Source organism: Condylura cristata, unplaced genomic scaffold (assembly GCF_000260355.1).
Source record: "Condylura cristata isolate star-nosed mole 26May11 unplaced genomic scaffold, ConCri1.0 scaffold00041, whole genome shotgun sequence".
NCBI lineage: Eukaryota > Metazoa > Chordata > Mammalia > Eulipotyphla > Talpidae > Condylura > Condylura cristata.
This window is the reverse complement of record NW_004567142.1, coordinates 4130427-4146534: the sequence shown is the minus strand read 5'-3', so window position 1 is coordinate 4146534 and position 16108 is coordinate 4130427. Positions and strand designations below refer to the sequence as shown.

Below are 16108 nucleotides of genomic sequence, written 5' to 3'. Positions count from 1 at the left end.
GACACAGAGGCCAAGAGGAGAAAGGAGGAGGGGAAAGGTGAGACACCAGAGGAAAAGTGGGAGGAAGTGGAGGGGTGTGTGTGTGTGTGTGTGTGGATGTGTGTGTGTGTGTGTGTGTGTGTGTGTGTGTGTGTGTGTGTGTGTGTGTGTAAGGCAGGGACATGTCTGCGGATATTAGGACCCTGCTGACCTGATGTCCCAGATCCCACGCGACACAGGCACAGCCGTGTATGTGGTATGAATTCATACGCATGTCCTACTTTCTCTTCTATTTCTAGGCGTATTTGATGACAATTGTTTTTAATTTAGTGATTTCTTTTTCCTTGTGAATTTTACCAGAATAGATGTTCCCAACCTTTTCCAGACCCCCTTAGTGACTTAGTAATGTATACGTGGCACCCCAATACCTTAGTGGTTTGGTTTCTTAGTACTCAGCTATGGTGAAGCAGCTATCTGTCTTCTTGCTCTTGGACACTTGAGAAAAGTAATAGCTACACATTGAAAGGAAAAGTAATATTTTAATCTAATTTTAAAATAAGTACAATTACTAATAGGCCATCTCTTCGGTATGCTGCAGTTTCTCACTTTGGAATCAGTGGCAAACTGCCACCCTCGCTTCCTGTTCCACATTGATTTTTGCGCTGCCCTTGCCTTTTATCCCAGCAACCCCTGAAAACCCAGCTTTATAAGAACTGCCTCATCAGGAATGACAGGAAATGCCTGCAGCTGATAGTTCACACAGTGCCCACCAGATGTCACCAGATTCCCTTGACAACGGAACCTTTCTTCCTCCCCATCTGAGGTTATGATGCAACAGTTATGGCTGTTTTTTCTATAAGTAGTCCTTAGGAGGCTCTGCCTTTCTAGAGCAGATTGGACTTGGTTGAAATTTGATTAGCTATTGGGAGGTTTTAGCACTATAAATGGTCTGTCTCAGAGGTGCTCACCTGGCTGGGAGTTGACAGCAGTGGGCTCCTTACGCCTCCGGTCACATGCAGGAGAAAACAAACTAGGACAGAGTGTACTGGTCTTGCATGCCTCTGGGGGTCACAGTGTTTTGTATCTGATAGTTCTCTCTGTCACCAGAAACAGATCCCCCAACAGAAAACCTCCAGCATCCTGAGGTGACAAAAAAGGAGGGAGCAGAAGAGGAGCACCAGCCCACACCACCCCCTGAACCCTCAAAGGCTGCCAGTGAGTTTCTGACCTCGGCAGGCCCATCTCTCTGGTTCCGAGGTCAGATGTTGGTGGAGGACAATTGCTGTGTCTTTTGATTTAATTTTTGAAACTACCAGCACTTCTGTTCCTTGCTTCCTCCTGCCTCCCTTTTTTCCACAGGACCTTTGCATGTTTGTTTATGTCCACGAGTGGTTTATTTGTTTGTTTTATAGATTTACTTATTTATGCATACAAGAACTGGGGTACAGGCCAGAGGTGCTGGGGTAAGAGGATTTACCAGAGACAGAGTGGGGAACAGAACAGGCAGATGGACCAAAATACATTGTTGAGAGGAGCAGTGAGTGAGACAGGAGAGGTCTCTGCGCCCTGTGGGTCACTCCTGGGCTGGAGATCGAACTTGTGTTGCAGTGACTGCTAACTGCTTCCTAGTGCTGTGCTTTAGCCCTTTGTACCACCAGGGAGTTCCCATGCCCACTAATTTTTGTAAATATTTTACTTTATCAAATCATTTGCTATATAAATACCCAGGATTATGTTTAACTACATATAATTCTCTCACATTCCTTTGTTTTAAACAAGATATAGATCCTCAAATGTCCACTGAGAATGCTAGTGGGGTTTTGGATTTAATTTTTGCCATTGTTTTTGCTGTTCTAAAAGTCGTCCCCCAATGAAATAGAGCTCTCGAGATCACAGGTAATAAGCGTTAGCCATTGAGCAGTAGTTTTTAAATGAGATGGCCTCATTTAAGGCTGAGTGACAGATTTTGAGAGGCTCAATCTCTGCTCACCCTGAGACTCCTGTCTTATAACCACACGGGGACATTTTTAGGGTTCTGAGTCATATCTGATTTTCTGCAATTGTAGAAGTGGGAACATTTGCTTCTAGTCTAGCAGCTGCACTTCCTTTCCACCACCATTCAGCTCAGTGGACTTGATGGTGAAATTCTACAGGTTAATCCAGTTTGCCAGCGACTTCTCTTCCTGTGATGTTGTTTCATTCAAAGTGGGCTTCTTATAACACTGAGGAGGAAAATGAATCCTGATTGACATTGAACAAAAAAATGACACTTGAGGCCCTGTGTTTGTTAAACATCATTTCTTTCTTTTTAAGATTTATTTATTTATGCATACAAGAACTGGGCTGTAGGCCAGAGGTCCGGGGGGGTGGGAGGAGGGGTGAGTGGATTTGCCAGAGACAGAGTGGGGAGCAGGACAGGTGGAACTACTGAAATACACTGCTGAGGGAAGCAGCAGGGAGATAGATGTCTGCCACACCATGTGGGGTATCTCCTTGGCTGGGGATCGAACTCATGTGGCAGTGACTGATGATGGCTTGATAGCATTGTGTCTTTAACCCCCTACATCCCCAGGGAGTCCCTGTTACACATTATTTCTCTTCAAGTCACAGTTTCCAATGATGTTAACTGGCCAAATAACGTCAGGCTTGAGAGGAGCATGACGTAGGTGCGGAAAGACGAGGGTAGTGTTGGCTTTGTTTCCATGTGTAGAGTCAGAATGACTTGTGATCCCTTATTAGAAGCAGAGCTCCTGGCAGAAAGCGTCTCAGAGCCTGAGGTGGCGTTGAAGGAAGAACCAAGGGAGGAAGCACAGGCACCCCCTGCCCCTAGAGCTCCCAAGACTCTGAGCAGCTTCTTCAGTGAGTTTCTTCCCCTACCTTACCTGACCTTCTGCCTTACCTCATCTCCACCTGACTTCACCCCCACCTCCTGCCTCTCCTTACCTTTCTCCTCCCCCATCCTTCCTCACCTTCAGCTGTCCTCCTACCTCCTGCCTCAAACTCCAGTTATCTTACCACCTTACTTTCCCCTCTCCTCCCACCCCACTTTCTAGGTTGTGCAGGAGCAGGTGGTGGGTGGGTCTTTCTCCAGTGAGTGCTACTAGTCCTTCATCTCCATCACCCTTTTCTCAAGTGTCTAACATGTTGGGCCAGTTGTGGGGGGTGTCAAGAAAAGGAAGGACCCTTGATTTTCTTCGTCCCAGCTCCCCGAAAGCCAGCAGTGAAAAAAGAAGAGGGCTCTGGTACGTCAAGAAAGGAGGAAGCCAAGGGGTGAGTTACATCCAGTAAGCGTCTCCCAGGCATGACCCCCTCGCTCCAGTCCACTGCCTAGAACTTGTGTGGGTGCCTCTGTGGCAGGGTTAACTGTACAGCTGTAACTGTGTTCAGTGCTTTGAAGAGAAAACACCTGCGTTTGCTTTGTTTCCATTCCCTTCTGGCTCGAACAGCACTGGACATATTAGGTGTTAAGTAAGTATTCGTTGGAAGGCTGAGTGCCCTGGTCAGCTCTCTCTCTGCCTCCACAGACCCCTGGATCCAGCCAGCTACAATCCTGCTAAGAACAACTACCACCCTGTGGAGGATGCCTGCTGGCTGCCGGGCCGGAAGTGAGGCTTTCCCCACCCCCAGGCTGTCTTCATCCAGCCCTATTGCTACAGGGGCCGTCCAACCCAAACCTTCGTAGGAGGGGACTCTCTGCCTCTGTGGTTTGGGGATACAGTTGGCCAACTGGAGCGGGGAGAGAACACCTTCTTCCCCCCTGACATGCATCAAGAGGGTGGTGTGAGCAGACTGTCCCCAGGGAGGTGTGGGAGGCCTGGGGTCAGTGGGTAGTTGGGATGACATGGGTTGCACATACTCTTGTCTCTTCCTCCCCAGGGTCCCTTACTTGGCCGTGGCCCGGACATTTGAAAAGATCGAGGAGGTTTCTGCTCGGTACTGGATGGGGACAGAGTTGGCGTTGGCCTGAGGGGGTGCCCTTCGGCTCTGTTCTTATCTTGTGTCCTGAATCCCATGTTGGGCACTTGCTGTGCCTCTTGAAGCCTGATCCTTCTACTTCTCCTCTTTCACTCCCCCTCCACCAGAGGGGCCACTGCGGGCCCAGGCTCAGGAGTTGCTGCTCCTTGTTGTATTAGTCTGGGGTGGTGAGCCCAGAGCCCTGGGGTGGGAACCACTGAGCAAGCCCGTTGACTTTTCTCTGTGAACCAGACAAATCCCAGGTCTGGGTTATCAGGAGAACCTCCTGCAGGGCCCTGTTTTCCCTGCCTCCCCACCCCTGGCACCATGCCTGTATATTAAGTATATGTCAGTGTTCTCAGGAACTTCTCATTCTGCTCCCCACTTTTACTGTCAGTGTGGGGGACTCCAGTTGCCGCTACTCCACAGCCGTCTCCATGCTCCTTATGTGTCATTGCTCCCTTCTTGACATAGTGGAGCAGTTACGCTGTTTCCAGCACTTTGCTCAGCAAAACCTGTGTCTGTGAACAGGGAAGGGCCTCCTCTGAGGTGTGAACCCCACAGTGGGGACAGATAGCACAAGCTATGGCACCTATGGGTGGCTGCAGTGTGCAGGCCAGTTTACCAGAGCATGGTCAAGAGCCAGTGGCTGGGAGTGGGCCAGCTCTGCTGCTTCCTTCCTGTGTGACCACAGGCAGGTGGCCTGACCTCTCTGAACTTAGGCTTCCTCATGAGTGAAGTAAAGGTTGTCCTGTCTCAAGTTTGCAGTGAGAACTGTGATGTGCAAAAGTTCGTTTACCTTATCAGAAAGCAGGTCAGAAGCAGTGTCCCCACACACCCATGACCAGCTCGCCCTCATGTTAGCGTCAAGTCCCAGCATGAAGACAGTTTAAAACCTGAGCACCAACTTTGAGCAAATACCCTGGTTCACGTCTCAGCTCCATAATTCCTCGTGCTGTGACCAGGGGCAAGTGGCAGCATCTTTTGTGCCTGGGTTTCTTCCTCTGGAAAACAAATGATGGGTCTCCACATCCTAGTGGTCAGATTTGTAGGAGTTAAAACCCGCAAAGTATTGAAAGCCAGTGCCCAGTATAGGGGAGATAGCTCACTGTTGCTGTTGTTTGTCCGGAGATGGTTACCCGCGTCTCTTGGCTATGGGGTGCCAAGCCCAGTAACAGCTGTGATGTGCCGGCAGCCCCACTCACACACCTGATACTGTGGGAGCCCTTTCCTGGGTCCCTTGTACTCGCCACAATGCCTCTGAAGTCCTAGGCAATCACCTCCTTGTCCCGTCTTCCAGGCTGCGGATGGTGGAGACACTGAGCAACTTGCTGCGCTCGGTTTTGGCCCTGTCTCCTCCAGACCTCCTCCCCATCCTCTATCTCAGCCTCAATCGCCTGGGGCCACCCCAGCAGGGTCTGGAACTTGGTGTGGGGGATGGCGTCCTTCTCAAGGCAGTGGCCCAGGCCACAGGTAAGCAGGGTTGTTGGGGGGGCATCAAGGGGGCGCCCTCCAAGGAGGCCAGAGATCCAGTGCACATGACTGAGAATCCCATCCAGGCCTCAGGGAAGGGAGACTTGCTGCCATCTGCCTCCCCAAACTCATCACGCCGTCTCTGTACCCCAAGGTCGGCAACTTGACTCAGTCCGGGCAGAGGCCACAGAGAAGGGTGACGTGGGACTGGTTGCTGAGAACAGCCGCAGTACTCAGAGACTCATGCTGCCCCCGCCCCCACTCAGTGCTGCTGGGGTCTTCATTAAGTTCCAGGACATCGCCCGGCTCTCCGGCCATGCTGTGAGTCGGTTGGCACAGACCCCGGACCCTCTGCTCTCTGTCTTTGTGCAGGGGTGTGTGGGGAGGGGTGCAAGGCATGTGTGTGGCAGGATGGGCGCTGGGGAGACTATGTGAGGTCACATGACCCGAGTTCTGTGTGTGGCCTGCTGAGCTTTCTCTCCTTCACATTCAAGATGGGTGCTCTGCTGGAGATCCTTACACATGCACTGGGCATGTGCTGGGACTCAGTAGAGACTTATTGAGGCAAGCTGGGGAGAGAGGCAGAGAGGAGAGATGGCCTTTCTTAACCACCCAGAGAGCAGGACCCATGGAGTCTAGAATTGGGGGAGGGAGAGGGGCCGGTTTTCCAAGGGTGGCTGGGAAGAGGTGTGGCCCAGAAGCTCACACCACATACTCTGCTGTCTCCTCAGTCTACAGCCAAGAAGATGGATGTCATCAGGGGCCTCTTTGTTGCTTGCCGCCACTCAGAAGCCCGCTTCATTGCCAGGTGAAGGTGTGGGCCTGTGTGGTTAGGGAGATGAGGAAATGGGGGGGACCAGCCATTGCAATCATTGCAAGTATCCTGAAGGCCCTGATAGGAAAACAGCACCAGCAAGCATGCCCTGACCCTGAGGGGCAGAAAAGGAATATACGTACAGCCTGGGCATGGGGCCAGAGGCTTGGGAGCAGAGCCAAAATGGATTAGTGATGTCTGCTGTGGCCTGCGTGTGCTGGCTGGGCCCAAGTGTGTGAACCCAAGAAAATACAGTAATGGATGACTCACATTCTAGAGTAGTTCTTGGGTACTCTATTCTTGGCGCCTTGATCATCTGTCCATCCCTGTATCCCTGCAAGGAAGCCCTGTAGCCTCTCCCTTACAGAAAAGTTTGCCGTGAGGGCAAGCCTTAATTCTCAGGTCTCTGACTAATGGTGGGGCCTGTGCCAGGAATGGGTCCTTAACCCTTACTCCTCAGCCCCCCTTAAGCTATGTTCTGGATCAGGCCCAGCTCTGCCTTGCCCTTCCCCAGCCTCACCATATTCTCAGAGTGCAGCTGAGTTGAGGCAGAGACAGCCGCAAAGCACCCCGCAGTGTCCCTAGGAAATGTCAATAGTAATGGTCATGACTGGCTGACCTCAGTTTTCACCTCGTTAAATGAATGCGTGGGAGCTCTTGGCTTCTTTCCAGCTCTGAAGAGGGTTCTGGTTTTGACAAGAGGGTGTTCAGAGGTTGCGGATGGGGAGAATAGAGGAGGTAGCAGTAAGGTGTGGCAGGCAAGGTTGAACAGGTATGCACGGGTCTCCCTTCTCTCCCTAGGGCCCTGAGTGGACGACTCCGTCTTGGGCTAGCAGAGCAGTCTGTCCTGGCTGCCCTGGCCCAGGCTGTAAGCCTGACACCCCCAGGCCAAGGTGAGCCCCTGACCAGGTCCCCTCTCCCTACTTCTGTTCCCTTTGCCACTGGAGGTTTCTCTCCCCTGAGGAAAAGTCCTCCTTTTTTCTCATCTTGGGTGGTGATTGTGTTTTCCTACACTGAGGTACAATATAACACCCACTGTGCACTCTGGGGTAACTGAGCAGGCGGGCCCATTCCAAAGCCTCTTCTGCTGGGTCTTCTCTTAGACTTCCCACCAGCCGTGGTGGATGCTGGGAAAGGCAAGACTGCAGAGACCAGAAAGTCATGGCTGGAGGAGCAGGGCATGATTCTGAAGCAGACATTCTGGTGAGAACATACGGTCAGGCAGCCAGGGGGCAGTGGGCTCAACACCAGGGACAACCAGTGATGTGGGAGGGCAGTGGGTGGCGCATGAGGGATTACAGGGAGTTTTCCACACCTACCTCCCAATCTTAGGTGTTCTGTAGAGGCTATCACTGGGGTTAGCCTTGTGCGCCACTCAGGTGGTCCCACTGCCATGTCTTTCCAGGGGAAAGGTCCTTGGACAGTGTTTGGGAGCAGGGAGGCAGCCAAGAGTGCATTCTGGAAGCAGGGGCAGGGACTGCTCCAGAGTCATTGCCTCCCCCACACTGTGCGCTCATGTCCACCCCCGCCAGCACCTCTGCCTGTGGAGGCAGGGCCCACCTTGAGGAGACTTATTTGCTGTAGTGGTTGCTATAGATGGAAAGTCACTGGTCCCTTGATGGGCAATGGGGAAGATCTAGGCCAAAGGAGCCAGTGATGTTTAGTGACACTGAGGGAGGACCAGAGAAAAGCGGGTGGACAAGGACATGCAGGAGCAGACACACGGACCTGGTGACAAGCGGAAACAGATCTTGCAGCCAAAGAGCAGTTACCAGGCTGCCTGAGTTCTGGAAAGAGTCCCAACTTGTTCTTGCCCCCTGACCCCAGCGAGGTGCCTGACCTGGATCGAATTGTCCCAGTTCTCCTGGAACACGGCCTGGAGCACCTCCCAGAGCACTGCAGGCTGAGCCCAGGTACGTCCCCAGGGGCCCCTCAGGCCGCACACCCTCTGCCCACAGCCTCTTGTACCTCCACCTTAGCTGTGGTCTCTTGGAGACTAAAATGTCATCAGATGACATGGGACTGCCATCCCAGTGGAGAGGTCGGGCACCCTTCTGACTGGGGTGTTGCTTTCATCGGTGGTGAGGAAGGAGAATAGGTCCTGGCTCACTTCCTCTCTGACTCACCCCCACCCCCTTTTCCCTCACAATCTACTCTTTCAGGGATCCCTCTGAAACCAATGTTGGCTCACCCCACCCGGGGTGTCAGCGAGGTGCTGAAACGCTTCGAGGAGGCAGCTTTCACCTGCGAGTACAAATACGACGGGCAGAGGGCACAGGTGGGCAGATGGGCACCTCTCTTTAGACCTGAGCTGCCACCGCCGCACACAGCCTGCGAGCCTGTCAGGGCCTAAGTCCCCACCTGAAACAAGGCAGTGGGGCTTCCACAAACGGCCGGGGGTGCTGTGTGAATAAGGTTGCGCTCTGATCTCTATGCCCATTCCTTCTCCAGAGCTTCTAGAATTTTGTCCAGGGAAATGGGGGTCAGAAGGAGGGGTGGCTTGGGCTCTGATTTCCTCTCCCTCCCTCCATGTTCAGATCCATGTTCTGGAAGGCGGGGAGGTGAAGATCTTCAGCAGGAACCAGGAGGACAATACTGGGAAGTACCCTGACATCATCAGCCGCATCCCCAAGGTGGGCATCTGCTATTAGGGGCACCAAGAGCTGAGGCCCATCCAGGCCTACTTGGGGGACGTGCCTTGGGGCAGTGGTTATTGGCAGGAGGTTGGAATGCATTTTGCACATCATGGAACACCTAACACACACTGGCCCTTTCTCAAAGAAGCCTGGACCAGGCGCTGCAGGCCCCACTGGCTCCAGTGCGTCCTGACTTATCCCAGGCCCAGCTCGTTCCTGTCTCTGTCCTCTGCTGTTCCCCTTGGCTTTTCACTCCACACTTCCAGACAGAAAGGCACAGGAGAAGGAGTTCCAGCTGCTCTCCCCTTGCATGAGGAAAGTTAGCGCTCTCTGGGTCTCTTCCAGCTCACCTGGCTGTCCCTGGCCAACTCCATTTGGGCTTCCTGGCCAGTGACCACCCTGGGGTGGCAGTGGAGTCTGAGGAGCTGGGATTTCACTCTCCAGCCGGCAGTGACCCGAGAGAGGGCTGGGCGATGACCAAGAAGAACCTTCTTTTTTAGCAGGGGCTGTGGGGTGTTTATTAACAGGGATGTGCTGGATCAGATAAGGTTAGACAGGTCAGTGCAGGAGCGGGGAGACAGGATGAAGAGGTGTGAAGGGCGGGGAGTGGATGCCTTAGGCTTCAGAGGGACTTGGACAAGTTCCCTCGGGAACCGGATGTGGAGTGAGAGGTAGAGGGAGACAACAGAGGCTCCCAGCTTGTGGGACCAAACAGTAGGTCATGGAAACTTCACTTTCTTCCCCTCAGTGGGGGTAGGAAGCAAGGATCTGTGTTCCTGTGGCTCTGGCACTGGGGTCAGTTCATCCGTGGATCTTGACAGCTGTGGAAGGAAAGGAAATTCTGTCCCTGTGTCTGTCTTTTGGCTTTGTCCTCCCCTTCTAACTACCCTTTCCTTGTAGATTAAACTCCCGTCAGTCACATCCTTCATTCTGGACGCTGAGGCTGTGGCTTGGGACCGGGAAAAGAAGCAGATCCAGCCATTCCAAGTGCTTACTACCCGTAAACGCAAGGTAGCCTCAGCCCCTCTCCTCTGCCTGCCATGGTCTCACAGTCCCTCATCTTCCGGCTCTGTCTGCCAGACAGCCCACTATTCTCTGTGCCTCTTCCATTATGGCCGCTGCATGTCTTACCCTGTCACACCAAGTAGGAAGGGAGATGGGGGAGAGGGATGGGCTTATGTCTGTTTTATTATAAAAGAAGATCTGCTCCAGGAGAACAGCTCCAGCCTGCCCACAGCTGGCTGACTGACTCGTCACCTACAGTGGTGTCGAGAACCACCATTAACTGCACGGCAGTTTGAGAGCAGCTGTCTGCAAAGGGAAATGAAGCCCAGGTTCGCCAAGAGCCGCAGGGCTTCAGGGCAGGACAGCGTTCTTGCTGCCCTCCCAGTGTGCAACCTGTGAGCAGGGGGTGAAGGAACGTGGGAGGTGACTGCTTCAGACCCCATCGCAGCCCCCACTCCTGCTCTCTGTTCTGCCTAATCCAGGAGGTGGACGCTGCAGAGATCCAGGTGCAGGTGTGTCTGTATGCCTTCGACCTCATCTACCTCAATGGAGAGGTGAGTTCCCGCTTCATGTGGTGGGGCAGCAGAGGTGGTGAGCTATGAGCTCTGGAGCTGGCGGCCTGGTTTCGTTTCCAGCCGCGCCACATCCCTGAGCTGGGACGTCACTCTTGACACTGGTTCCCAAAGTGTGCCCCTGAACTCTTGTGAGTTCCTGCAGCCCTTCCAGTGTGGCCTGTGAGGCTCTTCCTTTTCCAGTCCACATCTGTGTGAAGCAACCTTTGTGTGTGGCGACCAGAACTGTTTCACAGCCCTCTGAGCTCAGAGCAACTGCGAGAACCCCGCTTCTTTTAGGCCTGATGCTAAGTGCTTTGGGAAAATGTAAAAGAGTGGATCTTTTCTGATTATTTTAAAATGCAGCCCTGTTCCATAAAGAAATATGTTTTGGGGTTACTTTTAGATCTATTGTTGTTTTTAAATGAACAGTGTTTTTTTAAGATTCTCGCTTTTAATCTGACACATGTGGACACATGATATAACAATGTGTGGTACCCATCAAGTGATGTGGCCCATACACAGGGTTTTGGAGTGAGTGCCCAGTGTGAAAGGGTCCCAGAAACTGCTGCCCATGGCATTCATTCTCTTTATTTCCACAATCACATCCCTTCCCTCGTTCCTGCTGCCTAGAGCCTGGTCCGTGAGCCCCTTTCCCGACGCCGGCAGCTGCTTCGAGACAACTTTGTGGAGACAGAGGGCGAGTTTGTCTTTGCCACCTCCCTGGACACTAAAGACACAGATCAGATCGCTGAGTTCCTGGAGCAGTCGGTGAAAGGTGAGGGTGTCTGGGGCCCGCCTGCCCTCCATGCTGATCTGGCTCCAGCCAGCACAGCTGGTCCAGACCTGCCCGCCCCCCGTCCTAGTGAGCAGGGGCTCACTAGAGCCGTGCTTGTGTCTCTTCAGACTCCTGCGAGGGGCTAATGGTAAAGACCCTGGATGTCGATGCCACCTATGAGATTGCCAAGAGGTCGCACAACTGGCTCAAGGTGACCTCCCACTCCCAGCCCAGCCTCCAACCCAGCCCAGCACAGGGAAGCCTGCCCCTACCTGGTGGCCCCTATTTGAGCCCTTGCTCCATCCCTCTGTTGCAGTCCGCCTCTGACTTCCCTCCCCACTCCTATAAGTCCGTGGTGAGGAACCCACCAATAATGGCTTGAGCTGCCGTGAATCCCACCATGAGAAAGCCAAATGAGGTTTCTCTCCCCACTGAGCTCACCGTCCACGTTGAGCAAGGAAGTCAGGACTTAGTCAGAACCAGACAAATTATTGACTCACTGAGAAGAAAGCAGGTCATCTTAGGCCACGGAGGGTAGTTGGGAAAAGCCCCTCAGAGGCGATGTTCCAGTAGAGATTCAGGTGATAGGACATGAAGGTGGGGAGTGGCAAGTGCAAACGCTCTGAGGTCACACCAACTCAGCATGTGCAGGGAGCAGTGGAAACAGGTGTGGAGAGCAGGTCCTGGATCACACAGGTGTCAGTGGCCACGGTAAAATAAAATTTGGTTTTCCTCTAAGGGTTTTGAAAGACTAGCCGTTAGCAGGTAGTCCTGTGGTCTGGTTGTCATTTTGCCCTGGTCCTCTGCTGCTGTGTGGATGGTGATGGGTGTGAGCTGCTGGGCAGGAGGCTGTTGCCTGGTAAATGAGGGTGGAGGCTTGAGTTGACAGGCGTGAAGAGGGGTAAGGTTGAGCCATCCAGGCCTGCCGACTGGGCTTCCTTGTCTGTGGTCTGTCTCCTCTCCCAGGTGGTAAGCAGCAATAAGGGCATGGGCCTTTCAGCCTCGGGCAGTGTTCTCTGTAGCATCCCCACACCTGAGCACCTGCTGGGGCACACAGTGGGCACTTAATGTTCTGGGGGTGGGTAAATGTTATTTGTGTGAAGAAGCAAGGCAAGCATCTCCATACTGAGGGAAGATCCAGCCAGGGCCTCCGCCTCTGGCCTGTCCCCTCACTCCTTCCTGGTCTTCCATTCTCCATGTTCTTTCCCATCTGCCATCCACATTTCTTGAGCCCTAGATCCCCCTTCTGCATCCTGTGTCCTTAGGGTGGCTGCTACCAGGCTTCTTTTTGCCCCTTTCCCTCCTCAGCCCTGACCCTGCAGTCACAAGGTCCCCGCCTCATCTGCTACCCTTTCTCCTCCAGCTGAAGAAGGACTACCTTGATGGCGTGGGTGACACCCTGGACCTCGTGGTGATCGGTGCCTACCTGGGCCGGGGGAAGCGGGCCGGCCGCTACGGGGGTTTCCTGCTGGCTTCCTATGATGAGGAGAGTGAGGAGCTTCAGGCCATATGCAAGGTACTGGGACCAAGGCTGACGGGAGAAATGGGGAGGTGATTTGACTCACCTGGGGAGGACCACAGCAGGCGCCGCTGACATCCTCCCCATGAAGGATTCTCTCTCCTAGTTTTCAGTGACTTTTCTTACTCATCTGGAAATGAAACAAGCATAATACAGAAAACAGTCTATTCTATTCTACTCTATTGTGGCCTAGAAAAATGTAAGGAATCTGTGCCCTTATGGAATTGATTCTAGCTGTGAATGACAGTGGCTTAAATAAGGATTAAATAAGGATTTCTTTTTTTATTGTGTAATGAGAAGTCTGGAGGGGGCCAAGCAGGCCTCATGTCATTCAGGACCCAGTCTTCTCTCTTTCCCACAGCCGTATTTGGCAAGTGTTTTCTGGCCTCAACTTCACAATGTGGCTGAAAAGGCTCCAGCTATGGCCACACATGCTCCATGCATGTGAGAGGAATATTAGATTTTTTTTAAAGCCTTATCACTGGGGTAAAAGATTGAGAACTTTTAAATAAAGATATATTTATTTATACATACAGAACTGGGGTATAGGCCAGAGGTACAAGGGTGGTGAGAGGATTCACCAGAGACAGAGTGGGGAACAGAACAGGTGGATTGACGAAGTACACTGAGGAGGGGAACAGCAGGTGGGTCAGGAGAGGTCTGCCTCGCCCTGTGGATCACCTCTGGGGTGGGGATCAAATACTCACTAAAGCCGCTGAGGCCAGCTTGCAAGTGTCATGCCACCGGGAGGGCTCAGCTTGAGAACTTTTAAGACTCTCAGCACAAAGGGGCTTTTGGGTTGGAATTTGAGGTTTTGGGCTTGTGGATGCCCATCTGGCTGCATGTTAGCATCAGTAAGCATAGTTTTCAGACTTTGGTGGATGAGAGCCAGCTGCTTTCCAAGATTAGAGAAGACAGTGAGTTTGGAGGTCATTGGGAAGCAGGGGAACCCATTCTAGGCTTTCTAGGCTAGGGAGATGGGGCAGTGGGGAGCAGTTGGGAGGGTGGCTCTCATAGGTGGGAGTGGGAGGAAGTGCAGGCCTCTGGGAAGCCCCTGACCTCGTGTCCCCTCACAGCTTGGCACTGGCTTCAGCGACGAGCAGCTGGAAGAACATTACCAGAGCCTGCAGGTGAGCATAAGGGTCCTTCCTCACCTTCTCGGCCCCTGATTGCAACTGGGGGATTGTTTCTTGGCCTCCCCTATCTAGGGACTCAGGGAGGGGAATCCCCACCTCAGTGCTTCTAGAACACAGAGATCCATCATAGGACAGTTGTGGGCTCCTGAGCTCCTCTTGAAGAATGCAGGGTAAACCCCTATAATAGTGTCTTTTGTCATGGTTAATGTGGTTAGGCTTTTTGGGAGCAGAGGTATAACTCTTTATTACCATGAATTGGTGTCTCTGGGTTCTGTCTCTGACCATTCTTTACTTTTCTCTTTTTCTCTAGGTCTGTCCCCCCGGCTCTACTCCCCCCGCGTGGGTCTCTGTATCCCCTTATCTGAGCCACTGTCTCCCTCTCTTTCTGGGTTCCTGTCCTCTCTCTGGGCGTTTGCCTCCCTCAGTGCCTCTTTTTTGCCTTTAATCTTGTCTCAGGGTCTTTCATTTCTTCCCACTTCAGCTTTTTATTTCTAAGAGTTATCTGTGCTCTCCTACTTCTTCCTTTCTCATACCACCCCCAGCCCTCTGCCTTGACATTGAGACCTGTGCCCCGCTCTTGCTCATTCCTGCGCTTACCTCCGCAGGCCCTGGTGCTGCCTGGGCCCCGTTCTTATGTGCGGGCCGATGGCGCCGTGGCCCCAGACCACTGGCTGGAGCCCAGCGCTGTGTGGGAGGTGAAGTGTGCTGACCTCTCCCTGTCCCCCATCTACCCAGCTGCCCGTGGCCTGGTGAGTGACAGGGGTCCGCGAGGAGGCCTCCCTGAGGAATTCCAGGTGGGAGGGGGGAAAGAAGCGGGGAGCTCCTGCCTTCTCTCCCTGGGGTTATCGAGAAAATTGGAACTTGGCACCGCTGCTCACATCATTAGCCCCTTCGAACCAGATTCCTACCCGGCTGCTGTTGACCATGACCCCGTCTTCCTAACCATAGTGAAGGTTTTGAGACCCCTGTGGCTACTTCCTATTGGTGTGCTTCAGTCTCAGTCCTGGCTGAAGTCCTACCAGGGAAAAACCTGAACCATGCCCAGCCCTAAAACTCTTAGCTTCTCAGAACAGACCCCACACATTAAAAACAGACTGAGATTTCTTCTGATCCTTCCAAATGAAGCTATATGTTCTTCTCTGACAAGGAACTCACTTCCGTTCAAAGGTGGAACTCATAGTTGCCATTTAATTTTGCTTTTGAAATGTCCCTCATGCAGTTGAAATTAATGGTCCCTGGGATGACCAGTGACCAGACCAGCAATTGCTGAGCCTTTGTGTGGGGCAGTTAAAAAGGCTGCCACGGTGTACACCTGCCACTGTGTGCCCTCAAGAAACCTCAGCGCCCCCATCATACAGATGAGAAAGTAGAGTCCTTGTTCCTGTGGCTCCTGCAAGCTGAGATTTAACCCCAAATTTGCTTCTAGAATCCACACCAGCTCTGCCTTTCACCTCATAGTCATAACAGTTGTGTCATCAGTAACTGCTGTGCAGCAGGACTGATCCAAGCCCGTATGATGCCCAGGTGTGGTCCGTGAGGCACACTGTTTGCCTTATTTAATCCTCACAATTCCTAGGCCCCCTAATGGGTTTCAGGAAACTGAAGCCCAGGGTTCAGGAGCATGGAATTGCGGCCACAGACGGTGCCTGCCATCACTCCTCTCTCCCCCAGGTGGATAGTGAGAAGGGGATCTCCCTTCGCTTCCCTCGGTTTATTCGTGTTCGTGAAGACAAGAAGCCAGAGGAGGCCACTTCCAGTGCCCAGGTGAGGCCCCCAGAGGAGGGCTGGGCCCTCGGGGGTAGCCTGGCCTGACTGACCAGCACCTTGGAGATGACCTGCACTGGCCAGGGTGGGCAGGAGGGTGTCCCAGGGCTCTAATGCCATTCCCACCCTTCCCCCGTAGGTGGCCTGTCTGTACAAAAAGCAGAGTCAGATTCAGAACCAGCAAGGCGACGACCTTGACTCCGGAGGGGAGGATTTCTACTGACCCTGCCCCTGCTAGCACAGCGGGAGAGGCCTGGGGGTCTTCTCTCTGGTGCTCAGCAGGTCACTGCTGTCCACCCCACTGGATTTGGGGGGTTGAGTGTGTGTATGTGTGTGCCCGCATGTTTGTGTGCATGCATGTATGTGTGCGTGCGTGCGTCTTCTGCTTGGTTATTTTCAATAAATAATTATTGAGTAGCTACTCTGTGTCTAAGCTCTACTCAGCTTGGGGGTATAGAGGAGTCTGACTGCACAGGCTCTGCCAGCACCTTCCTCCAGC

General features: G+C 53.0%; 1 protein-coding gene across 1 annotated transcript in view; it reads left to right on the top strand.

Moving 5' to 3' along the window:
* Positions 1-15911, top strand: part of LIG1 (ligase I, DNA, ATP-dependent) — a 27789-nt gene extending 11878 nt beyond the window's left edge. The window contains exons 7-28 of the mRNA XM_012733810.1: positions 1087-1194; positions 2719-2838; positions 3183-3249; positions 3504-3584; positions 3856-3912; positions 5234-5406; positions 5561-5727; positions 6138-6214; positions 7022-7113; positions 7324-7423; positions 8048-8133; positions 8383-8498; positions 8758-8853; positions 9757-9867; positions 10344-10415; positions 11046-11190; positions 11319-11401; positions 12554-12706; positions 13786-13839; positions 14451-14594; positions 15517-15609; positions 15749-15911. Of these exons, the coding sequence (XP_012589264.1) occupies positions 1087-1194; positions 2719-2838; positions 3183-3249; positions 3504-3584; positions 3856-3912; positions 5234-5406; positions 5561-5727; positions 6138-6214; positions 7022-7113; positions 7324-7423; positions 8048-8133; positions 8383-8498; positions 8758-8853; positions 9757-9867; positions 10344-10415; positions 11046-11190; positions 11319-11401; positions 12554-12706; positions 13786-13839; positions 14451-14594; positions 15517-15609; positions 15749-15832 (2279 nt within the window). The 3' untranslated portion in view covers positions 15833-15911. The remainder of the gene's footprint in view (positions 1-1086; positions 1195-2718; positions 2839-3182; positions 3250-3503; positions 3585-3855; positions 3913-5233; positions 5407-5560; positions 5728-6137; positions 6215-7021; positions 7114-7323; positions 7424-8047; positions 8134-8382; positions 8499-8757; positions 8854-9756; positions 9868-10343; positions 10416-11045; positions 11191-11318; positions 11402-12553; positions 12707-13785; positions 13840-14450; positions 14595-15516; positions 15610-15748) is intronic.
* The last annotated feature ends 197 nt before the right edge of the window (positions 15912-16108 follow it).